The sequence below is a fragment of the Bubalus kerabau genome, chromosome 3 (genome assembly GCF_029407905.1).
Source record: "Bubalus kerabau isolate K-KA32 ecotype Philippines breed swamp buffalo chromosome 3, PCC_UOA_SB_1v2, whole genome shotgun sequence".
NCBI lineage: Eukaryota > Metazoa > Chordata > Mammalia > Artiodactyla > Bovidae > Bubalus > Bubalus kerabau.
Genome location: NC_073626.1, coordinates 144,597,586 through 144,623,072, shown reverse-complemented (window position 1 = coordinate 144,623,072; position 25,487 = coordinate 144,597,586). Strand labels below are relative to the sequence as shown.

Genomic DNA, 25,487 nt, shown 5'->3' with positions numbered 1-25,487 from the left:
CTGACAGAAGCTCCTGGGTGTGGGTGGGCCCTGGGAGGGACAGGCAGATGTTTTCTCCACCTGGACCTTGCAAGAAGTGTCCCGATGTAGGGTCTCCAGATTTTTCTTGAAAATAAGCACAGGCACCGGCAATGAGTGTTAGCACTAGAGCAGGGGAGGGAGGCCGAATGTGGCCTGCTTTCCCCGGCGGGGAGCTGCTGGTGGGTGTGCTCAGGAGCTCGCCGGGGTGCAGAGCTGCCCTCTCCCTCCTGGGGTTCTCCAGAGCTGCGCCATGTTTGGGCCCCATTGTCTAAAGTCAGTGTGGGATGAATGGGGTGGGGCTGCCACTTGCCTATGCCATGGCTTCCGTGAAGGTCTAGAAAAGAGGGGGTCCTCTGGTTTCAGGCATCCCTGCAGGGACAAGGTGAGGCTGGCGGGGGCATCTTGTGCGAAGGAAATGGAGCCACGTCCTTCAAGCACGTGTGCAGCCCAGAGCCTCGGCGCAGGTCTGAGAGACTCCAGCCTCTGCTTCCTGCTCTGCCTGGTGCCTTTGTGCCCTACTCAGCAGCATAGCTGTGCCCTGACGGTCAAGTGCTGCCACTCTTAGTGACTCCAGGGGCTCGGGCCAGGGAGGAGGAGAAAACTGTACTTCTCCCCGTTGCCTAGAAAGACTGAAGATGTTTCTATGACTTGACTTTCCCCATTTCCAAGGCAAAGGGGTCAGGAGAAGAGCTGGCAATCAATCACAGTGGACGCTTACAAGTGTGTGTTTATACACATACACTGAGGCCTGACACACATGGGAACACACACTCACACACACTTACACCGAGGTGTGCATGCACATGTACCCATGCACATAGCACACATGCACACACACGCAGGTGTGTATGCACGGACAGGGACGCACAGCAACACAAGCACAGGCAAACATGCATGCCTGCTTAATCACACATATACACGTGAGCACACAAGTACATACATGCACTCACATAGCTATATAAGCACACACATGCCCTCAGACACACATGTGACCTTGTACACACATTCATTTACACATACTCAACCTATGCACTTGAGGCTTCAGGCTACACTTCTCTCATAGTCACGGCCCTGTTGTTTATTCTAATCAGATTCTCCTTTTGTAAGGGTGTCCAATTAGGGGTGTGTGTGTGTGTCTGTCTGTCTGTGTGTTTGGTGTGATTTGTCCTGGGTAATGAAACCTCGTAGGAATACCCTTGGTGGTGACATTATGGTACCTAAAGTTTAGGTAATTAGCTCCAAATTAAGAGAGCATCATTGCCCTGCAAATATAAAAGGGAGGGAATTGTAAGAAAAAGGTTCCACCTTGAAACAGTTGGGAAGTTTCTTTGGTGAAAGAAAAGAGGTGGAGGAGGGGGAGATAGGATTTGATTTTGACCATTTCAGCCTTAAACAGAGAAGATGCAAACACATAATGGGGTTATTGATCCATGTATTGAATTTATGCTCACAAGGCTTCAAATATACACGCTGGGTTTGAGGCAGGCGGAGCGAGAGCGAGCAGGGTTTGAACAGCGAGGCGTCTGTCCCTGAGTGAGTGTGGGATGGGACGAAAGTGGCGGTGCCTGTTGTTTCTTGGTGGCTCTCAGTTGCCATGTTCCTCTCTGAATGTGAGCTTCTAGAAGCCCCAGGTGAGGCTCTACTGTTAACAGAGGCATTTTCTTCACCAAACACACTCCATCTCCTTCATCTGCTGCTCAACCTGAGAAAGTTGCCCATCCTCTGATGAGGGAGGAACAGCTGGTTGGGCTGCACTTTCTAGAAGTTTGTGGGTTCGTAGGTCTCCAGCTCGGACCCTCCCTAAGGGATTTTCAGGGGTGATTTGGACTCTAAGCAATTTTTGCTTTGTGCGCTGCCCCCACAGAAGCTGTCACTGCGCTGTCTCCCCCTGAGCTGTCGGCTCTTAAGGATGAGAACTCCGAGTGGGGCTAAAGCACCGAGGGTGTGGTCCTGCCTGCCTCACCCTTCAGAAGAGATCTGGAGTCCTCTCTGTTCACAGGCCTCAGGCCCTGCCCTGGGCTGGGGAGGGTGATTCCTACCTTGGGACTCTTCCCCTTAGCCAGGTCCCCCAGAGGCAGGGTTATGGCTAGGCGTGGAGAATGCCCCGTAAACCCAGTAGGGAGTCTCTGTGATGAGCGCAGGGAGCCGCGTCATCACGGGTGCTGCCAGGAGGGAGGGAAGCACAGAACAGCTTGGCAGTGTGAGCTGGTGCAGAAAACCCTTTTTAAAAACATGGACTGACTCTTGAGGAATAAGCATGGTGAGCGTTAATCCCACTGACATGGTCGGAAACACTGCTGATTTCCCTTCTTCAGTGGGGTGGCTTTCAGACAGCTTATGTGTGGCCCTGGAAGATGATTAAAATGAGCCCAGAGTCACAGACAAGCCAAAGGGGTGCATCTACCCCAGGAGTGATTACCTTGTCCTGCTGCTGGAAGTGCCCCCCCAGCTGGTCTCTCACGTGCGGGGCCTGTGGGGCTGCTGCAGCCTGATGTCCTGGGGCTGTCTGGGCCTCTCTGGCTCTCTGGACTTTCCTTTCCTTTCCTCAGGGATGGTGATGAGGTCCCCTTCTGGGGCGGAGCAACATCCTCTTCAAAAGCAAAAGGAGAAAAAGCATGAGTAAGAATCAGGAACAGCAAGAAGCAGAGGTAACCTTTTTGCTAACTCTTCAAGTGATGGCTCCTGGTGTCTAGAATTGGTTATTCCCCATATTCTTACATTGGTCTCTCTTTTTTCCAGCCCTGCTAAGGAGCAGAGGCCAGGTATCTCCTATAGGCAAGGCGGGATTACTTTTGGCCCTTCCTTGGGGGAACCTCTAAGAACTGGGAGAAGCCGAACAGTGGTTGTTCTTATTCTTGTCCTGCTGATGGACTCCTGAGATAGAAGAAAGGCAAGGGAGGCTGCAAGGTCCTTCCCTAACTGGGGAGACCCAGCCTTCAAGCTCATGGGACTATTGGTTACAGAGTTCCAACCACAAAGCAATTTTCCTAAGCAGGCCAGTGATCACATGGCTCCTCTGGGTCATAAAGCACACAGCAGCCCCTTCCAGATGGTAGAGGGTAACAGCATGGATGATAACACTCCACAAAGCACATCCTGGCCTCCATCTTTCTCTCTTTTATTCCTTCTTAAAGTCAGCAGGGACTACTTTAGGGAGGGTGAAACCCAGTAATCTAAAAGTGATTGAGACCTTGTCTTAATCTCAGAGAGAGTGGTCTTTATTTCATGTTCAATGCACTCTTGCTGTTTGTATAGAAAAGCTGGCTTCACACACAGTCTCAAAGTACCATAAGCCACTTCTTACAAAGGGAAAAGGTGTCTTTACAATGGAGAAATCTAGCAGACACATCTTTAACCAAATAAAGAAGTTTAACATCACCTATAATGGAGCAAATTATAACTAGTGGGATAAATATAAAGGCATATTTATGTCCCTTGATGTAATGCACTGGGAAGAACACATAACCAACTTAGTATACTTGTCCAAAATGTTTGATATGAATCTAATTATGAGGAAACAGACAAACCTAAATTGAGGATAATTCTGCAAAGCAGCTTAGCCTATCCTCTTCAAAGATGTCAGTGTCATGAAAAATGAGACTGCGAAAGTGTTCTAGAGAAAAAGATGCTCAAGAGATGTGACAGTTAAATACAATGCATGATTCTGAGTTGAATCCTGGATTGATTGGAAATAAAACAGCTATAAGAAATGTTACTGGTGTAATTAGAGAAATTGGAATGTGGACTATATATTAGAAAATAGTATGACATCAATGTTAATATTTTTGAATGTGATAATTGCACTGTGGTTATGAAGGAGAACATCCTTGCTCTTGGGAGACATATGCTGATAAGGGATGAAATGTACAAAGTCTGCAGTTAAGTCTCAGATGGTTCAGCAATAAAATAAAATATGTATGTGTGTATGTGCATATATAAAATCTGGCTTCATTTTTATGATATGAGAAGTGAAACAATCCAGGGCTAGGCAAGTAAATGGGTCTGTGCAACCTCTGAACACTGGGATAGTCTCACTTACTAGTTTTAAACACCTTTGCCTCAGGGACCCTTGGATGAGAAAGATTCCCACGGAAATCTTGCCTGTTTGAACCCCCACATCCTTTTTTTTTTAAATGCATCTGCTACCTGGTTGAGTTACACACTGAACTAATATATTAACTAATCAAGAGATCAGGGACTTCTTAGCCAACTTCCTTCTGGCAGGGTAGTAGATCCTCGTAGATCTAGAGGATGGACAAGTTCTAGATCCTCTGTCCCCAGTGGACACAGCAGCTCAAAACAAGTGGAAGGCTGGTGAGGCGAGCAGCACAGAAGACAAAATTCCCTGGTGTTGCCATCCATCCTGGTGGCTCAGGCTGTTCTTGAACGTTGTGGTGCACAGGGAGAAGCTGCTTTCTTACCTGTCTGCTCACAGAGTGACCCTTGTCATGTGTGGATTTTTTACAAACAACTTCAAATTCTTTAGGATGATTAACTCTCACTTAAGAAATATGGTAAACAAGCCCCTGCCTCAAAAATCAAAGGATTTGCATTTCCCTAATAATTAGTGATGCTGAGCATCTTTTCATGTGCCTCTTAACTGTCTGTGTATCTTCTTTGGAGAGATATCTATTTAAATCTTCTGTCCAGTTTTTGATTGGGTTGTTTGCTTTTCTGATTTTGAGTTCCATGAACTGAAATAGCTAGTGGGAACCTGCTAAAGTACAGGAAGCTCAGCTCGGTGCTCCGTGATGACCTAGAGGGGCAGGATGAGGGGATGGGAAGGAGGTCCAAGAGGGAGGGGATATATGTATACATATAGTTGATTTACTTCATTTGTGCAGCAGAAACTAACACAACATTGTAAAGCAATTATACTCCATTAAAAAAATGAAGTTGAAAATTAAAAATAAAGAAACTACTTATATACTATTACTGTTTTAATATCTAAATGACAAAATAAAATAATATATATAATAATACACAGAAAAATAGAAGGGCCATTCTCAAAACTGAAATGTGTCCAGAATGTCGTGACCTGGGTTCATTGCTTTGTTTGTTCTGAGACGCAGTGCAGTGTGATGAATAAGAGTACAGGTTCTGAGACTGGAAAGCAGCTCCAAGCCCAGCGAGGCCACTTGTAATTGCGTGACCTCAGACAAATTCCTCATCTGCCAGGGCTTCAGATTTCTGATCTGTGAAACAAGGGTAGGACTGTTGTGAGGAGCAAATGAGATGAGAGGTGTTAAAAATTGAGGCGCGTGCCTGGCACTGAGGAGGAACTTAAATATTAATGTGCCTCCTTTTACTTCTGATTACCACCAGTCAGAGATCACCTAGCATCTGTGATCCTGTCATCTTGCCCTTGGGGAAGGAGGTTGTTTTCTAAAAGTGAAGATCTTTCTAAATATGGCCCATTATTTCCAACCTATCCACACCTAAAAATATACACTTTGATATATACATAATTTCAGATGTTCATATGATGTTTTGAAAAAAAATGAAGACTTTTATTGATATTATGAACTTTTAATGAATAAACTCATATTTCTAAGTAGATTAGGTTAAAAAGATAGAAACTAGAGTGTGAAGTAAATGTTTAGTAATTTGCTGCTGTTTTACATCTGCAATCAGAATATATTCTTGTGTGCTAAGTCTCTTCAGTCTTTGCAGCCCCATGGTCTGTAGCCTACCAGGTTCCTCCGTCCATGGGATTCTCCAGGCAAGAATACTGGAGTGGGTTACCATTTCCTTCTCCAGGGGATCTTCCTGACAGAGGGCTCAAACTCACGTCTCTTATGTCTCCTGCATTGGCAGGCAGGTTCTTTACCACTAGTGACACCTGGGAAGCCCATAGAATATATTCTTAGGGGGTTTCATTAGTCACTAGTGAGCTAGATATGAAGTTGTTTTCACGATGGCACTTTGATTATGGCAGCTGCTGTCTGAGCAGAAGTACCTTCAAGTAGCTGGGGAGGAGCTTTGTCCCTTTTAGCCTCGTTTTTCGTGGCTAGGGACCCTGACGTGTCTTGCCTTGCTCTCCTCTGGTGCAGGATCCTGTGGGATGCTGGAGGGAAGGAGTAGCTACCTTGAGGCGAGAGTGTGTCCCTGTCTGTGTCCATTGGGAGATGCACTCTTAACGCCCTTGACCCCCTTAGGGACACCTGCTTCAGGGGAGGTCTCCATGACGGCGTGTACTCTTCTTCTGTTTCTGGTGCTGACTCAGGCTGTGGAGCACCTAGGAGACAGAGAGAAAGCCAAGTTGTGCTGGACATCTGTGGGTTTTGCCAGCTGTCTTTTCTTCTTTTTTAAAAAAATCTGTTTATTTTTTTAAATGCTTTTTATTTTATTTATTTTTCTTAATCCCCCGAGAAGGGATTGAACCCATGCTCCCAGCAGTGGAAGCACAGAGTCCTAACCACTGGCCCACCAGGAAATTCTCAAACATTCAGCCTTTAAAAAAATTTTTTTTGGGGGTACAGCATGGGGGATCTTAGTTCCCTGACCAGGGATCAAGCCTGCACCTCCTACATTGGAAGCATAGAGTCTTAACCACTGGACTGCCAGGGAAGTCCCTGTCTCTTCTTTTTGGGGACCCATTTCTTTGTCACTCACTCCATGTGGTTTTGGGTGGTCTGTTCTCTGACTCCAGGGATGGGCATGTGACTGAAGCCTGGCTGTGAGAGCATCTCACTGTCGTAGCCACAGTGATTGAGTCCAGGGGGGACACAGAGTCCAAGCCTGGCCAATCAGAGGCAATTTTGGTACTTTTTTCTAGAGCTTTTAAGAGTTATATCCATTCTACTGGGATTAATAAGCTATCATGGATTTGCAAGAGGCCATCTTTACATGGGGACAACCTACTTGAGAGGAAAGACTAACAGAGCTGAGAGACTCAGACAAATAGTGTCCAGAGGACATTTTCTGAAACCTGGATCCAGTTCAGCCTGGAGTTGGCTGATCCTTGTACTATCCAATTACATGAGTGAATACATTTCTTTTTTTTGCTTAAGAGCGTTTGAGTTAGGCTTTTAACACTTGTTACTGAAAGAGTCCTCACAGACATACACAAGAAGGAAGAACTCAATGGATTCACTTTCTCTGTATTTTATTCCTGGTTTTCATTTGGCAGTGTGTTGGCAAGCTCAATGGATCTAATAGCTTTAAGAATCTGGTGCATGATGTCCTGGTGACCTTCCTTCCAGGGTCATCATGGAAGATAATCAGGATTCAACTGAATCCTGCTGATAGTCTTGTCTTTATGTGCATTAAGCATGTTCTTTTAAAAATTGGAGTATAGTTGATTTACAGTGCTGTGTTAGTTTCAGGTGTACAGCAAAGTGAATCAGTGAGCATGTCTTTTTATTCTAGTGTTTTGACTTCTGGGACTTTACTGACCCTGGGGAGACTGTCTCTTCCAGGGCTAGCCAGGGCCTTGAGACAGTAAAGGCAAGTGCATATTTCATACGGCAACTAACCAGTCTAGAGCCCCTCCCGCCTCTCCCCAGGCATGACCTCCTTTAAACAGCTCTTACACTTCCAGGACACTATGTTGCTGTTGGTTAGTCGCCAAGTCGTGTCTGACTCTTTGCAGCCCCATGGACTGCAGCACGCCAGGCCTCCCTGTCCCTGCCAGGCCACTATCACCCTGCCTTTATGACCCCAGGGCCAGGTATCCAACAACCAGGGACAGCCCTGATGCACAGAGTCTGCCCAGATTATTCCAACTAGCCAATGCCAAACTTGCTTAGCCTGCTTGCCCTGCCTCAGCCATTTCTTCCTGCCAAAAATGGAATAAAAACTCTTGCCCATTCCCTGTACCCCGCCCCCCCCGCCCCCGACACACACACACACACTGTGCCCCCTGCCAGCACTTCTGCCTCCTAACTGACCCTGGTTCTTTCCATGTGGCCCTGTGGGACATGGCATGCCCTCTGCTCTTGGGAACTGTGAGTAACAGACTATCTTTTCACTGGCAAGTGTCTCCTGATCTACTGGCCTCATTAGACCTGAATAATAATTTAAAAAACCCTGCATTTAAAAATACTGTAATACTGTATGTGTGTGTTTTAAGGAGCTACATAATTTTTTGGAAAGGTAAAATCTACATACAGTGAAAGCAAGCAGATCCTAAGTAAACAGTTCAATGAGTTTTGATAAATGTATATATCCATGCAACCAACTAAGATTTAGAACATTTTCATCATCTCAGAAAGTTCCTTTATGCATCCTTCCATTGACCAGTCTTCTAAGCTTAACAGTTATGATATTCTTCATAGTGAGAATTCCAAACAGCTGGAGAGTGAAAACTGAGAAATCAGTGGCAGTTTTTCTGAAGTTTCTAGAAAGCTCAGAACTAGGACTTTTCAAAATTGGAGTCAGCTGTTTAGAGAGTTGCCTTTTGCCTCAGGCTGTCCAGAAAATTCCCAGGGGCAATAATGTGCCTTTGGCCAGGGTGTTGTGGAATGGCTTGGGAAGATCAGAAAGAATTTCTGCTCATGTGCAGGGTGAACTGAGTGGTCACTCAGAAGCCTCTTTCTAAGTCTTAGGTTGGAATTGATCTCTCCTTACCCGGACTCTCTTAGCACTTTGCTTAAAAGCTCAACATCTTTCCTGACAAGGATTGTAGAAATCATCTAAGTTACATAATAATGTTACCTAATTCACAATCAGGAAAATGGAACAGACTCAGAGACATAGAGAACAGACTGATGGTTGCCAAGGGGAAGAAGGGGTTGGGTAGGGATGGAGTGGGAGTCTGGAGTTAGCAGATGCAAACCGGAATATATAGAATGAATACACAACAAGATCCTACTGTAAGGCACAGGGAACTGCAGTCCATATCCTGTGATAAACCATAATGGAAAAGAATGTGAAAAAGAATGTCTCTCTCTATATATATGTATAACTGAATCACTTTGCTGTACAGTAGAAATTAACACAATATTATAAATCAACTATACTTCAATAAAATAAACTACAAAAAATCAGGAAAAGTGGCTCTTCAGACAAACTTTGATCTTTCATAAAACTAAAATCCAAAGATCCAAATATCCTTTTTATCCTGGCTGCCAGGTAGCTAGCTCATCTAAATCCAGTGCTTATCAAAGGCAATGAATTCACTGCAGATGTCTGATAAAATTTATTTCTCTACTCTTTTTAACCAGATTTTTATTTTTTCAATTTCAGTTATATATGGCATTTACTTGTTGTAAACTGTCTGAAAATTCTTGCACCTTTATAACATCTATGGTGCCCTGGACTTATTTATGTGTATGGCTGACTGCCATTTTCTTCCACAGTTTAGCAAAATGCCCTGTTTAATGAAGGACTCAATGCATATTTTAAAAACTGAGTTGAATATGACCAGTAGAGACCTATTTGCAGATTTATCCTTTTTGTTTCTTTTTAAAAAAGTTCTCATAAGGGGGTGACCCTGGAGAGGGTCAGCCGTGATTTAGGAGAGGGCTGCATGAGCGGGTCCCACACTCCAGTCCTTCCTGGCCTGCCTCATTCCCTCAGGAGACCCGTTCACAAGGACCCACCTCTTCTTTGTGCCTTGCCTTTTGGCGGGTGTTGGCTATGACAATGAATCTCCACAGGGAAGATGAAGAGCTCTGCTGGGGGCTCACTGGCTTTAAGTTGACTCCTCAGGGGGTCCAGGACTCTGGGTGGTTCTTCTGAGATAAGAGGTAATTTCAAAGCTTTAGGTGCCTGGAGAAAATGTAAAAACAAACAGACCCCAATATGGCAGGTATCTAAATCATGCTGCCTGCAAGGGATAAATGATATGGTATCTTATTGACTCTCTAGCATCAGAAGCTGCTGGATGTGATGTTGCTTCTGTATCCAGGGCTGAGAAGGAAAACTGACCAACCTGGAAGCCGGTCAACTCACTAGAGTGGGGCTGCTTTGCTTGGTGGGGACTAAGTTATGTCCCCATTAACCCAGTCTTCAACTGCTCTGAGAAGCATAAACATGGTAAATTCAAGAGCCTTTGTGAGGATATGCAGTCTTTCTTTCTTTTGTAGCCCTGAAACAGCCGGATTGACATGTTGGAGCTATTTTCATGTCTGGAGAGGGAAAAATCTTGACTTGTGTCATTATGGGGAAAAAGGCAAGGCTCAGACTATGAACTGTGCAACCTTTCAGATAAGAAAGGGCAGAAATAGGAATACACATTTGTATATTTGCTTGCCTTGTGTAATCTCTCTAAGCCTCAATTTCTCCTTCTGTAAAATGGGGGTAATCATACTGCCCACCTCATAAATTGCCATGAGGATTAAATGAGTTAACTATACATAGTTACAATAGTGTTTGGAACTAGGCTTATTTCTATAATATTTCTTTGAGAGAAGACTGTTCTGTCCTTAGGGTTTAATACTGAATCTTGACACTAGCAGAATACCTAGGTGTCTCCACACATCTGAAATATGAAGATCTCTAGAAAAAGAAAATCACTCTGTGTCAGGATCAACCACAGCTTTAACCCAGTTTCCTTTATGTCCCAAAAGCTCCAAAACATAGGTGTATGTATGCACCGTGGGGGTGGGGGGAGAGAGGCACTAGGGCTAGTACTTAGAGCTTCCAGTTTCCAATTATTCAGAAGTTGCTAAAAATTTTTCCTTTTAGTTTGCAGCTTTTAACATATGAACTCGGCTCTATGAAATGTATATGTGTGCTGGGTTTCAGGGAGTTCAATTTCACAGGAGGAAAAATAAAAACGTTTCTTACTTTTTAGTGTTCAAAAAGAAAAAAAGATCAGACACACACACAAGCATCCTACGTGTTTAGAGTTGAATGAGGAGGAAATTCACCCAGCAACATGCAGGGTAATATGTATAGTTTTGAGACGTTAAGAAAATAATTAACCCAATGCATGCACATGGGATCGTTCTGTTCCTAGAGATCTCCACTCTCCAGGAGCCAGCTGCCCACCAACTGCCCTTTCCTGAATACCGACCTTTGTATTTTGTTTGACAAGGTTTGCATTGGGAAATTTATGTGGAAACTCAAATGGTTCGTGTGAGATATGGCTGACAAGCTATGCCTTAAATTTCTCCATTGTAATTAAAAATTTACAGAGTTTTAATATAGTGGAAAATATTGCTTTCCTCTGCTAAATCATATACATGGGTTGATGGGAGGGATTCCTATCCTCTGAGCCTGGCTCAGTTCTGGGATGATCTGCGTGTGAGACTGAGGACTTTCCTTGGGCCTGGGTGACCCTGGCAGGTCAGGCCTGCTGTTTACTCCTGGTCCAAAGGAACCTGAAAAGCCAGAGGTCCTTCTGGTGTGAATGGAAAGATTTAGATCACCTTAGACACAGAGAATCTGAGAAAATCCTAAACAGACGGAAAATAACCTCTTCACTGGCACTGGGGCCACCTGGCGTGCCCACGGCTCCTCAGGGTCACTTCAGATGGCATGAATCCCACTAACATTGTTGTTGGTCCCTATCGGACACAAGATACGTTCACATAAGTGCTTCATTTCCTTTCATCCTTCCATCAGCCCTGTGAGGCTGGTATTATTATCCCTGTGTACAGAGGAGGAGCAGCTCAGCGGTGAACCACTCGCTCAAGTCATACAGCTGCCACGATGGCTGAACATTCCAGAGCCCCTGCTCAGTCCTGCTCAGCATAAATTCAGGAAGATGTACCTGAAACTTCTGAAGGGGTTGATAAACCTGCAAAATTTATCCTACATTTTCAAAGCTGACCGACCCTCAGTTAAGCAAAACCATTACCAGGTTCCAAGCATTTTGAGTTTGAAGTGGGTCAGCTGCTTACAAACTCAAATTCTGTCCTTACATGCTTACAGATAACCCTCAGCCCCTTAACAGAGTAAAGGGTTCTATTGCCATCAGTGTGGTAACACCATCTGCTTTAATGCAGGGCAGCTTAAATTCCTCTTATTCATTGTTTTCAACATTTAGTGAATTACTACCCCTTTAGTCCAACTCCACACAGTGAGCTCAAAAGCAAGTAAGGCCAGTTCTTGGAGACATCTCTTTGAATCACCTCGTTCCTAGACTAAGGTTAATCTTTTAAGCATGTGCGTGCACATGCGTGCGTGCGTGCGCACGCACACACACACACACACACACACCTTTTTCTTCTTCATGTCCCCAGGCATGTTTTTTTCTGAGCCAGCAGCAGATGCTACCGGAGGGAAAAGACATCGTTCAGCAGGAGGCTCCTTGAACAAGTGGCTGCTTCTGCCGTGGTGCAGCTTCATAGTCGCTTGTTTGTCTGTAGAGATAGGATGGCAACAAGAGCTTATTAGTTGCAGGCATGGGGATGAACAGTTGACTTTCAACTTTAATCACCTTTAGGTTAATGGGAAGAGAGGCAAGGAGATGCTGAGACACCTGGAGAGCCACAGTGGCTGAGGCAGCTTCAGGGAGCCCTAATCTCATGATCTGGGTTGGGTTCTTGATGGCTGAGTCAGGCGATGGAGAGACTAATAATGATCTTAATAGTTACTATGTGTTAAGTGCTGACTGTGGGACGAGAATTGGGCAAAGTATTTTATATGCATTAACTGAATCCCCATAATAGCCTTAGTGTTAATAATAATAAGTTAGTCACTCAGTCATGTCCGACTCTCTGCAACCTCATGGTCTGCAGCCTCCCAGGCTTCTCTGTCCATAGAATTCTCCAGGCAAGAATACTGGAGTGGTTGCCATTCCCTTCTCCAGGGGATTTTCCTGGAAAACTCAGGTTTCCTGCATTGCAGGCAGATCCTTGACTGTCTGAGCAAACAGGGAAGTCCCTAATAGCCTTATGGAGGTATTATTATTATTCCCATTCCACATATGAGAAAATGGAGCCTCAGTGAGATTAAATAACTTGCCCAAGGTCACAGTTAGTAAGTGGGGGTCATTTGAGCGCAGGCAGTCTGATTGTGGAATGTGTGTGGTTGAGGACTAGTCTCATTCCCACCTCTGGCTGAACTTCAGTGGTTATTTTCTAAGGTGAGTGGCATGAGGAAGAGACACTCAGCGTGCTCAGTGTTCTCTGCAGGATCAGGTTTACCCAGATCAACAAGCAAGGCATTCGGCTTCTTACCGCTGAGGTCTGCCTTCCTGTTGGGGAAAGTGCCTCCGTAGTAGAATGTCGTGTGGGATTTGTCATGCAGGAGCCAAGAGTGATCGAAGAGGGCATGCCCGAGGGTCCTCTTGGAGGTTTGCTGTGCTTTTTCACGGTGGCTTTCTTTTGAAGTGTGGATACAATGGTGATTGTCTTTTGACATGTCCTAGGGAACGACAGATATGCATTCCTGAAAACAGGTTTTGCAAAGGAACAGAGCCGGTTCCTCTAACAGTCAGACCTTGTGGCTAGACTTGTGATTCCAAGGATGAAATCTTCTTAGCAGCCTGGGAAGAAAAACATGGTTATCGTGGCCAGATCTCTAATGCTGTTTATTACATTCATAAAATGTTTTATTGCTAGTGATAGAAAGAATGACATTTAGCCATGCCTGATGTATACCGCTTTCTTGAAAAAAATTAAAAATCAAAATGGAGCTCTAGAATCGTTGTCTTTTCTTTTTGGCAGACTTCTTAACACAGTAAAATATACATAACATAAATGTATCATTTTAATCATTTTTAAGTGTATAGTTCTGTGGCATCAAGTATATTCATGCTAGCATCACTGTTTTTAGCCATCATAAAATGTCTCTTCCCTCCCACTAGGTGGTACTTCTCTTCTCCCCCTTTCCTATCTCATTGGCACATGATCTTCTTGTAAGTCATGTGTGTTTATTCAAGATAGGAGCATGCGTTATCTATGCTTCTCTGTTGTACAGACACACACACACAGGCCTTAGAGTTTCAAAAGTTTATTTTTTTCCCTTTGGCTGCACTGAGTTTTAGCTGTGCCATGTGAACTCTTAACTGCAGCATGTGAGATTTAGTTCCCTGACCAGTGGTTGAACCTTGGACCCCCTGAATTGGGAGCACAGTTTCTTAGCCACTGGAGCACTAAGGAAGTCCCTAAAAAGCATTTTTACTGATTTAATCCTCATAGCAAACTTGAGAGGTGTGTGTGATAATGCTCTATTTTACATAAGAGGTAATTCAGGCTCAGAGTTAAGTTTCTTGGATGTGCTCATCACAGCTAGCAAGATACAGGACTTTTCCAACTTGAAGACCAAAAGCTCTTTTTTTCTAGAGATGACTAGAGATGCCTAGATGCAGTGAAGAGGGTAGGGAGGATCTGTGGTTAAGTGAGATTGGAAAACCACAAGTTAAAGTTAAATCAGCTCTTCTACTACAGAACTTCTCAAATGGTCCATGGTCAAATGTGCACTGTGCCTCTCTGGAAGGAGAATGTGGTGCACAGCATTTCCCAGTTTTTTTTCTCCCATGGAGCATCTGGCAGTGCTAGGGTTCTACCAGCTGCACCTTGAAAAACAGGGATCAATAGGCTCAAAGTATTAACACTTTTCTCTTCTCTGGAGGACCCCGGGAAATGGTGACGGGAGAGAGTATCATCTCCAAAGTCAAGAAGAACAATGACAGAAAACGAAAGTGAAGTCACTCAGTCATGTCCGGCTCTTTGTGACCCCATGGACTGTAGCCTGCCAGGCTCCTCTGTCCATGGGGATTCTCCAGGCAAGAGTACTGCAGTGGGTTGCCATTTCTTCCTCTAGGGGATCTTCCCGACCCAGGGATTGAACCTGGGTCTCCCGCATTGCAGGCAGACTCTTTACCCTCTGAGCCATCAGGGAAAGGGGACCTTCATTAGAAATGGTACCTCTGTCTGGGTTTCATCTTCCTGCCAGGGCTGCTTCCTGAGTGGTGGCAAGCAAGTCCCCTGGATGCCACGGTCCTTGGCTACAGAGCCCTGGTCCACTTGTCCACCAGCCCCAGCTTCCCCTTCATCCAGGTCCTTCTGACCTGCAAAGGTGAACAGTGGGTCAACTTTGCAAGCCCAAATACGAGTATGACACTGTTAGCTGCTTACAAACTACCTCCCTTCTTGCTTTTCTGAGCAACAGTGTTGATCAAGGCCCTTGTTCCTCTGCCCTCCTGATTTCTGTATTTCTGGTAGTGTCTCTATGGAAGTGGCAGCCAGCTCAGTGGAACAGACTGTTCTGGGAGTCAGGAGCTTAAGGTTGAGTCATTTCTTGGACTCAGTTTCCTCATCGGTAAAATGTGGATACTGATTTCTTGCCCTTGCTTCCCTGCAGAGTTATCTGGAGCTCAAATAAGATCATGCATGTGACAGCCCTTTGTCAGCTGTGAGGGGCTAGGGGATAACCGAGGTGTGATGATGGTGGGATGATCTGCAGCTCTGCTCTGTTGTCACTGAGATGTTCAGTCTGAAGCACTTGATTTCTGGGGCTGTCTACTGGTCATTTCCTTGTGGAGAAACTCAGACGATCCTCTGCGGTGGGATGGCTGCTTAGCAAGCTGCACTTACCCTGTCTGTGCAACCCCCAGGAAGGATCTGAGTCAACAGATGACTCCAGCACAGTGAACAAATCTTTCGTCGATGGTTTAAAGGGTCCTGCAGCTATTTTCATCACTTACTCAAGGTAGATTTATTGCTGAAATAGTCTGGCAAACCTTCCCTGTTTGGAGCTGCTATAGCAACACCTCAAATCTCTGCTTGTGGCTCTGAGGCATGATGTAGGGTTGTCTTTCAACCAGGGGCTCTGGAAGCGCTCAGGGGCTCTGTGTGTGTTGGAGCACTGGACTTCTGGAGGCTCGCGGCCAGCCTCACCGTCCTCCTGTATTCCCCAACCTTTGTCATTCCCTACGTCATCCTTGGTGTCACTGGGTCAACAGCCAAGTGCCCACTTATGGAGCACTCCCTCCTTGCAGCTCCCCTTCCTCTGTCCATTGGCTCCTGAAGGCGACCTTGGCTCAGAGCTGATGCTGAGAGTGTTGGTGGAGCAGATGCAGACTCACGCTTAGGTTCGGGGGCTCTGCTCAGTTTAGTGACTCAGGGAGCCCCTCGATCTGCCTGTCCCCAAGAAGACCACAGCTGCATATAGGATGCAGCACTAAAGACCTTTTTATGTGTTTAGAATGATCCTTTGAGGTCAAGCCAGGCTCCAGGGCCATCCTTCCTGGTGAGATGCACTTGGTAGCCTCTACCAGCATTTCTAAGGGTATAGGAAGTGAAACTCTGCGCAAATGGTTGCTGACCTGCTGAATGGTCTTACATGGCAGACTGCTTAACCTGGGGCAGGGTGTTTTGTGTAGGAGGATACAGAGAGGGATTCTTCCTTTTGGCTGTATCCCAGGTGATATTGAATATATGACTCAATCTATGTGAGGGAAACCAAGATTTTTCTCAGCAAATGTCAGCTCTGGCTCATTTGTTTATGCTTAACAGAAACAGGTTAGCAAGCAAGGTATGGGAAGTTTCACTTTTGAAAGGAGACCACACCATGTGCTCTATCTCAAATATGGGTTCAGATTACTCAAACAGTGTGAGTGGGGGTAATAATTTAGAGCTCTTAGACAGCTTTGTATCTATGTCTTCTCCTATGATTTTTTTACAACAACCCAGAGAGGGTGGAATGCAGATAGCATTACTCCCATTTTATAGATAAGCAAATTAAGGATGCATGAAGCGTAAGTAACATCACACTGTTGGGGGATCTGAAATTTGTGGCCAGGGCTTTTGCTACTTTCTCCAGTACAGTGTCTGGCAAGGAGAATGAGGCCAAGGGGAGATAAAATTAAAACCTATAGAATCATCAGTCAGGGTTCGAGATATAGTCTGAGCTATTTTTCCTTCTTTACAAGTTGATTTTCGGTCCTTGTGATCATAGGCAATTGGGTGTTATAATTATGTTTAAAAAACACAAGGTAGGGATGTCTATAACTAACATTTATTGAGCACTTGCTGTGTGCCAGATACTGCATATCCCATTTGAGTCCCAAGGTGGGTATGGTCATCTTCATTTGATAAATGAAGAAACTGAGGCCCATACTGTTCACGGGGTTCTTAAGGCAAGAATACATAGCTTTTCTTCCAAAGATCAAGAGTCTTTTAATTTCATGGCTGCAGTCGCCATCTGCACTGATTTTAGAACCCAAGAAAATAAAGTCTGTCACTGTTTCCATTGTTTTCCCATCTATTTGCCATGAAGTGATGGGATTGATGCCATGATCTTAGTTTTTAGAATGTTGAATTTTAAGCCTGCTTTTTCACTCTCCTCTTTCACTTTCATCAAGAGGCTCTTTAGTTCCTCTTTGCTTTCTGCTATAAGGGTGGTGTAATCTGCATATCTGAGGTTATTGATATTTCTTCTGAGAGTGAAAAAGTCATAAGAAATAATCTAAAATCTAAATTCTAGACATGCACTGTCCAATACAGTAGCCACTAGCCACATGTAGCTATTTAGATGTAAATTAATTAAAAGTAAGTAAAATTTTAAAACTCATTTTCACAGTCACACTACCTACTTTTCAAGTGCTCAGTAGCCACATGTGGCAGGTGACTACTATATTGGAACTGGACACTATATATGCAAAACATTCCATCATCACAGAAAGTACTATTGGATGGTGCTGGTCTAGACTAACTCCCTCATTTTATAGGTGAGGACAAGGAAACCAAGACTCTCTAGACCTTATTTTGAAAAATTTCATTTTATGCTGTTAAAAATCCCAATATTTGAGATCTTGTTTGATAAAATCAACATGTACCTTGTCCAAAAGATTTTCCTTGTTGAATCCAAAATGGAGGGAAGACAGGCAGGAGATGGTATTTGAGGGGTACACCTGAAAGGTCCTGTTGTGGTCTGAGATTCTTTAGTACGTTAAGTTGACTGTCCTGAAGCAGCACAGAATCCTTGATATATCCTGAAGAGTAGGTCAGGACAATAATGGTTGTCAGTCTAGAGGTCTTGATGGTAACCACAAGTTTCCCCACTTGCATTAGTCTTAGCTTTGGACATTGCGCATTAAGAAAGACAATTAGAAGATGGAAGAGATTAAAAAATCAGATAGAACCCATAAAGGGTTCTCTAGCCAATGTCTTGGGTGTCTCTGGTTCTGTATCATATATATACTTCTTCCACCCCTCCATTCCCAGGAATTGGGTTCCCCTGGTGGAAGGAACATGGCTGTTTCTTTGGGGTTGGGTAAAAGCCTCCTCCTGCCTTAGATGAAGTCTCAAGGTTTCTTCTGGATGTACCTGGCTTGCTTTGTAACCCCTGTGATTCTCAATCCATTCTACAAGTATTTATTGAGGCTCACCAATGGTCCCACCTCTCTGCTAGGCAGGAACTATGGCAAGAGGCCCAAGAATGCACGGACACATGGACCTTTCCTTAAACCACACCTTGTAGCCACATGACTTTCACAGAAGGGTCTGAGACGTCTTTTGATATTAAGAAGGGCTTTCCCCCTTGAAGATTTTGGGCCTGGGCTATGGGGCAGTGGCCTGCCCTGCCCTCTGCAGCACCTAACAATAAACATATCTCTGGTTAAGAGGCTGTTTCTCACTAGCGTTAGATAAATGGAACTGCCTGGAACCGTGGGCCGGCCATGAAGGGTAAACCAACTACTGGGCAAGCCCACAACTCTCATTTTCCTTCAAGTCATCACTTAACTGGGGAGAGAGTTGTTTTCTCTTCTCTCCCAAAGTAAACCTATAAAGCAAGAGAGAGTCAGTCTTCCCCTGGTCCCGTCTGTTTGTCGGTGCTGAAGAGATGGCAACTAGCCAGGCAGGCTTTGGCAGATCCTACTGCTCACCCTTGTCTTCCCCAATAGGTTTGCCAAATGCAATATGGGATGTCCAGTTTAAGTTGAATTTCAGATAAACAACAAATACCATTTTTTAAAAGTAGGAATATGTACAAATATTGTAAGCTTAACTTTTTCTCTTTTTTTGGTTAGTGCCTCTGTGTGTGTGTGTATGTGCACATGTGTAGGTGCTAACCTGGCAATTCTAATTCTCAGCCACTGCCTGCTTTCATTTTCAAGCCTTCACAGAGTGCATTTGGGGTGTCTGTTCAGCAGCAGGGTGTCTGTCTGGTGGGTAGTGCTGGAAAGCCACCATCTTCGAGGAGAAAGTCTAACATTTCTACCTCCTAGGGGATCTGACGTCCCCTCCGAAGGGGAAGCAGTGGTGTTGGGAAGATTGTGGTGTCGGAGATGTGGGTAGGACCTGGCTTCCGGTCTCAGCACTGCTTTTGGCTGAATGACCTTGGACATATTCCTTTACCCCTGGGGCTCTTTTTCCTTCTCTTGTAAAAGATCGAGATTGAACTGGAGGACATGGAGTCTCTGAGTGGGCAGGCCTGGGAAGCACGTTTTGCTCCGGATGAAGGGCCTGAGGCTGCGGAGGGGCGCTGGAGGGAAGGCAAGACTTCAGGCTGCCATCCCTCCGCAAATGTAGGAGAGGCGAAAGGTGTGATGGTTGCTTGGAGGCTAACAAGATCGAGCACCTTTAACACAGAATTGGGCCTAAAATTCTGATGTTTCAGACACTCATGGAAAACACACTCTTGCACCAGAATGCGTGGCGGGCAGCTCAGGGCACACCTCCTCCCACGTCCCCACTGACCTGCACATTGGAGCTTGTATATGGTGCCAGGGGGCCATGTCCGCAAGAGGCCGCGGAGGTATCTCTTGGCTGAGTACCCAGGTTGGATCTGCCGCAGGCCCTGGCTTTCTGGTTGGCTTCGGAAGTGAAGGTACGGCTGCCAGGCTCTGTCCTGCTCTCTCTGTGGGGACACCAGTCAGGAAACAGCAGGGCTGCTGAGCCCGGAGCCCCCCAGTAATACAGGCTGGCTAGCACAACCATCCTCATCAGTAATCCGGAGACTCCTGATAGATGCTGCAAGACACCAGAAACGGATGCCACGGCCAACAGACATAAACCAAGAGCCCAAGGAGCAAAGCTCTGAAAGTCCCCTGAGGATTTGCAGTTGGAAGGAGAAGGAGAAATGAGAACTACCAGACCCCATTTTGAGACAGAGCATCAGAAAAGGATAAAGAGCCTCAAAGGAAAACCGAGTATTTAGTTTAGCCTGTGGAAATCGGTACCTTAAAAGTAGCTCTGTACAGCGGTGGGAAAGACAGCTTGACAAGTCAGTGTTAGCATTCTATGTTTGCCATATGAGTAATGGGACAGACAAGCTCTGTCCGTGTTCAAGGGGAGCACTGCATTTTGAAAATATCTGGCTCTGCAGCATTTCATTTCAGCCAGGGAGTAGTTTCTGGGCACCTACCTGCCAAAGCCACTGTAAGTCATCATGGCAGATAAATGTGAATAATAACATCTTACATTTGGCTAGGTAGGGCTTTATATAAATACAAATAACTTTTACCTCGTTATAATCCTTTAAGGTAGATGAGTTAATATCATAACCACTAAGATGAGGCAGAAACTCCCTCAAGCACACAAATAGCAAACATTTGGTACTTGTGTTGATATCTCTTTTCATCCCCCTGGTGCCTGGCAGACATTGCCAATCAATCACAGGACTCTTGACTGATGAACTGATTGTGATCTCAGCATCCTTCTCTTTTAAAAACTGAGGCATAGTTTATATTTAATAATATGCACAGAGCTTAAATAGTCAATTTAATACAACCTGACAATTCAGTTATACAGCTTTGTAGCCACCACACAAAATAAAATATAGAACACTTCCATCAGCCCAGAAAATTCTCTCATGCCACTTTCTAGTCAATGTCTCCATACGTACCAGGTCATCACCATTCTTAGGTGCGGTTAGTAAGATACTGGCCTGAGTTTCTTTGCCATATCCTGGCAAATTTACCAGTGAAGGTTTATAGTTTAACAAAAAAAAGAGAAAGGAAACAAGAAAAATATGGCAATTTAAAACCTGATTGATGGGTGAGAGGAAGGCTTTAGGGTTTGGGTGCTTGCCCTGCTACACAGAGCTGTGATTTGCTCGCATTCTGATTAATTCAGGAGATGGAAATGCCACAGAGTGGACGCCCACAGCCATCGCTGAGGATTCAAGACCACCAGGGACTTCTCTTTAGCTTAAGAGAGGGCTGGAATGCCAAAGTCCATAAAATGAAGGAATTCCTCTGCTGGGAAGAGGTAAACAGGTATCTAAGGCCTTCATTCATTCATTCATTCACTTATCAAGCAATTCTAATGCCAGGCACTGGAGAAAAAGCAACAAAAAAAGTAGGTCGATAACTGATAAATAAATTCAGTAAAAGGTAAAAGAAAGCATGGCTTATTATTCAATTGACTCTATTTTCTTGAAATTTGTTAATTAAATGAATGCTTGGAATCCAAGCACAGAACATCAAGTGGTCCTTGATGTCTAGACAGTTTATATGGCAAAAAGAGTTTACTTCAAGTGCTAACAGAGCCTGAAAAATTCAGCCCCACTTGAGGCTTTTTCCAAAGAACATGAAAGGGTTCGTGTAGGGAGAGCAGTGAACACAAAATGATTTAAGTTCTTTCACTCTCTCCATTTTTTTCATGCATCATGTAGCAAGAATTTGTTGAGCACCTTCTATGTGCCAGGCACTGTGTTAAGCCCTGTAATATGGAGCCATCATAATAAGGCCTTTTCTGGATGAACTGCAACTTCATTTCCTCACATAAACCTTTGCTTTCAATGATTCTCTTCTAAATGTGATAAGACCAAGGCTCCTCTGAGATGCTGTGGCCCTGAGCAGATTGCACGATGCACTGTCTGAAGTGGACAAGAGCTCTTTGTTTCTCAGCAGTGTGCATTTCTGAAGCTCCTGGTTGGTTCTGGAGCTTTACTGGGCTGCTTGCTCAATGGGGCAGAGATTTAGGAAATTCCTTATCCTGGAATTTGGCACATCTTGGTACATTTTTGCTTCAAGTTTGAAGGCTGATCTTGGCCTCTGTGTTCGTTTCCTGTTGCTGCTGTAATAGATTACCACACATTCGGTGGCTTTATTTTTAAATTATTATTATTTTTTGGCCATGCCACTCGACTTGCAGGATCTTAGTTTCCTGACCAGGGGTTGAACCTAGAGTAGTGGAGTGAAAGCACTGAGTCCTAAGCACTGGACACCAAGGAATTCCCCTTGTAGTGGCTTTAAGCAATACAAATTCGTTATTTTACAGTTCTGGAGATCAGAAGTTTGAAATGGGTCCCACTGGGATAAAATCAAGTGTTACAGGGCTTTCCGGAGGCTCTAGAGAGGAATCTGTTCCTTTGCTCTTCCCAGTTTCTAGAGGCTGCCTGCATTCGTTGGCCTGTGACCCTTTCCTGCATCTTCCAAGCCAGCACCAATGGGCTGAGTCCTTCTCATGCTGTCCCCTCTCTGGTTCTCTCTTTTGATTCCTTCTTCCATGTTTAAGGATCCCTGTGAATATACTGGATCTGTCCAGATAGTCCAGGATAACCTCACTGTTTCAAGCTCATCTGGTTAGTGACCTTAACTTCTCTTTGCCATCTAACCTACTTTATTCATAAATTCCAGGGATTGGGATTTAGACATCTTTGGGGGGCCATTATTCTGCCTACCACAGCTTCTTTAAGTTTTTTTTTTTTCTAGTTTTCTGGTTCCAGCTGGTAATTTCTCAAATTATGCCTGTGAAGTTGGTTGATAAAGTTCACATCTCATTGCATAAATTGAAGCACTGCCAAAGGCCTAAGACCTGCTTAGGTTACTGAAAAGCTCACTCAGGGTTAAACCTGTTCATTCATTTCCAACATGGAAAAAGTGGCAAAAAGCAGAGTGAATGTATATTATATTGGCAATCTCATAAAAGTTTATTTTATAAATGCATAATCATGGTGGAAACACTGGAAGAAAATAACATTAGAAATTTAATAACAATGGTATTAGAGTGTTGGGCATAAGATTACAGATAGTTTTTTCTTCTCTCTTTTTTAGAGAATCAAAATTTCCATAAAATAGATTATATTTATAAATGGAAAACATGTTAAAAATTGATGAATTGATTTTTTATTGCACCCACCGCCCTTACATAGTTTCTGCATACTTCTGTCTTCCTTCACCAACATGATCCTGGACCTCTAACTACCGAAGATGACTCTAAAACATGAAAGGAGGCAGAAGGGGTCCAAGAAGGGAGTTCCTGAAACGGGGAAATACACGACAGCAGGAGGGTGGCTGCCGATGGCTCCAGACTTCTTAGGCTTGCCTTGGTTTTGCTAATCAACCCCAGCTTTCAGTTTCTTCTGAAATGAGTGATTAATGTGTATAGAGGGCTCTCTCGCTCTTTTAAAATTAATTAATTAATTCATTGTTTACTGTACTGGGTCTTCCTTGCTATACGGGCTTTTCTCTAGTTGTGGAAAGTGGGGGCTACTCTTTGTTGCAGTGCTCAAAGTGATGGCTTCTCTTGTCGTGGAGCAGGGCTCTAGAGCACAGGCTCAGTGGTTGTGGCGCAGGGGCTCAGATGCTCTGTGGCATGTGGGATCTTCCCAGACCAGGGATGGAACCCACATCTCCTGCATTGGAAGGTGGATTCTTTACCACTGAGCCACCAGGGAAGCCCAGAGGGCTCTCTTATCCACATTCCACTAGGAGTGCGTCCTCTAATGAGGAACTTACTCTGGCCCGCCGTCTCCTCGGTGTCCTCCAGCCCCCATGTGCAGAGGGGTGAGGGGGTTGCCCTTGCATCTGGCCCCAGCCCCCCACTGGCTGTCATGGCCATGTTATTCCACTCCTGGCAGGCGAAGGTTTTCAGAAGATGGAAGGAGCCCATATGTGCAATGCTCCTGCCTTGCAGTTATGGGGTGGCAGGGTGCCAGTGTCCCCAGGAAGACATGAAACACCCGGATTGCCAGCTGCCATCATAGCACAGAAGGTGGCCAGCCTTTGTGTGCAGGAGTCCACAAAGAGATGAAGAGGGAAGTTCAGATATCCCAAGGGCTGGCAGGCAAAGCCATCTGTAACTTGACCCTACCCATTTCTCCAGGTAAGAGCCACACCTGTCTAGTTACTCTGACTTTCCTCTGCCACTCTCCTCTCTGGGCCTTCACTGACCTATGCCCAGAGAGTCTCTCTCCAATTATTTTTACCACAAGACTCAGCTCAAATTCTACCTCCTCCAAGATGTCACTCTAGATTTTCCTAGCAAGAAGCAATCAGTCTCTACTGTCTTTATACTTTGACTGCATATTAATAGATTGTAGTCTATATCCTATCCTAGGCTGCCTTGTATCAAGTGTCACGGGGGCGCAAATCTGCCTCCCTGATCACATTGTACACCCACCCCTGCTGGGTAGAGGTTATGGCCTCCCCCCGCCACACCCTGGCAACTACTATGTTCATCTAACAACTATTTGTTGAGAATTTGCCATGTGTCAGGCAATGTTCAAGGCATTATTTAATAACTATTCAAGATGTTAACTCAGAGGAATGGAAATCCCCCAAATATTCCTGTACTTTTCTGCTGACAACTTGTCTCCTCAAGCTGCCCACTCCAGTCAGAAGTCCTTCTCTCCAGAGGAGCAAAGCCTGTTTTCTCCTGCTCTGAGACACAGAGTCCGTGTGCTCTGGCAAAGACCAAGCTTTAGGACAGAGAGTGACCATCATTGTTGTTATACATGTGTAGTAGCCAGACTTGGGGCTGCGAGGTGAGTCCAACCAGAGTCAAGGTGAAGGTGAGGTGGGGAGGGGAGAGGTGTGTGTCCACTTAAAGCTGTGCCTGAAAAGACTTCTCAACCCCAGCCTGACTTTCATCAGTCTTGTGTAAACAGTGCCACTTTCAGCCAGCTCTTTCTCTGCAGGTTTAATTTCTGAGAGTCTGTGCAAATGGCTCAGAGGATAAAGCGTCTGCCTGCAATGCAGGAGACCCAGGTTCGATCCCTGGGTTGGGAAGATCCCCTGGAGAAGGAAATGGCAACCCACTCCAGTATTCTTGCTTGGAGAATCCCATGGACAGAGGAGCCTGGCGGGCTACAGTCCATGGGGTCGCAAAGAGTCAGAAACGACTGAGTGACTTCACACTCACTCCCAAATATCTTTGGTAGTCATGTGTTACTGAATATCAGGCCATTAAGAAGGGAATCATAAAGTGGTTTGAATTTTCCCATAGCTGCAATGTTGTAACAGGGTTTGATTCCTGACCAAACCATTTAGTATCAAAGATTTGACTAGTCATATGCCACAAAAGCAAAGATAAAACAACTAGAATTGAAATCAGAAAATATGAAGCTTCAGTTCCTGTAAGAACTCAGCCTGCTTCAGTTTGAATCTTGGCTCCATCATTTACTAGCTGTCTGGCTTTGGGGAAATTACTTGACCCATCTATGCCTCAGTCTTTCTGTCAAATAAGGATGATGAAAGTACATACCCTGCATGCAAAAAAAATGAAGTTGAATCCTTACCGTGCACCATATATAAAAATTAACTCAAAGTATAGTTAATATAAGAGCTAAAACTATAAAACCCTTAGGATAAAACTTAGGGGAAAAGCTTCATGACATTGGATTTGGTGATGATTTCTTGGATATGACACCAAAAGAACATGCAACAGAAGAAAAAG

The 25,487-nt window shown here is 44.7% G+C and overlaps 1 protein-coding gene across 1 annotated transcript in view; it reads right to left on the bottom strand.

Moving 5' to 3' along the window:
* The window catches only part of KIAA2012 (KIAA2012 ortholog), a 128,760-nt gene that overhangs the window by 91,915 nt on the left and 11,358 nt on the right, over positions 1 to 25,487 (bottom strand). The window contains exons 3-10 of the mRNA XM_055573114.1: positions 19,563 to 19,722; positions 17,699 to 17,854; positions 14,787 to 14,929; positions 13,095 to 13,281; positions 12,133 to 12,275; positions 9,567 to 9,735; positions 6,110 to 6,259; positions 2,441 to 2,611 (exon numbers count right to left, since the gene is read on the bottom strand). Of these exons, the coding sequence (XP_055429089.1) occupies positions 2,441 to 2,611; positions 6,110 to 6,259; positions 9,567 to 9,735; positions 12,133 to 12,275; positions 13,095 to 13,281; positions 14,787 to 14,929; positions 17,699 to 17,854; positions 19,563 to 19,722 (1,279 nt within the window). The remainder of the gene's footprint in view (positions 1 to 2,440; positions 2,612 to 6,109; positions 6,260 to 9,566; positions 9,736 to 12,132; positions 12,276 to 13,094; positions 13,282 to 14,786; positions 14,930 to 17,698; positions 17,855 to 19,562; positions 19,723 to 25,487) is intronic.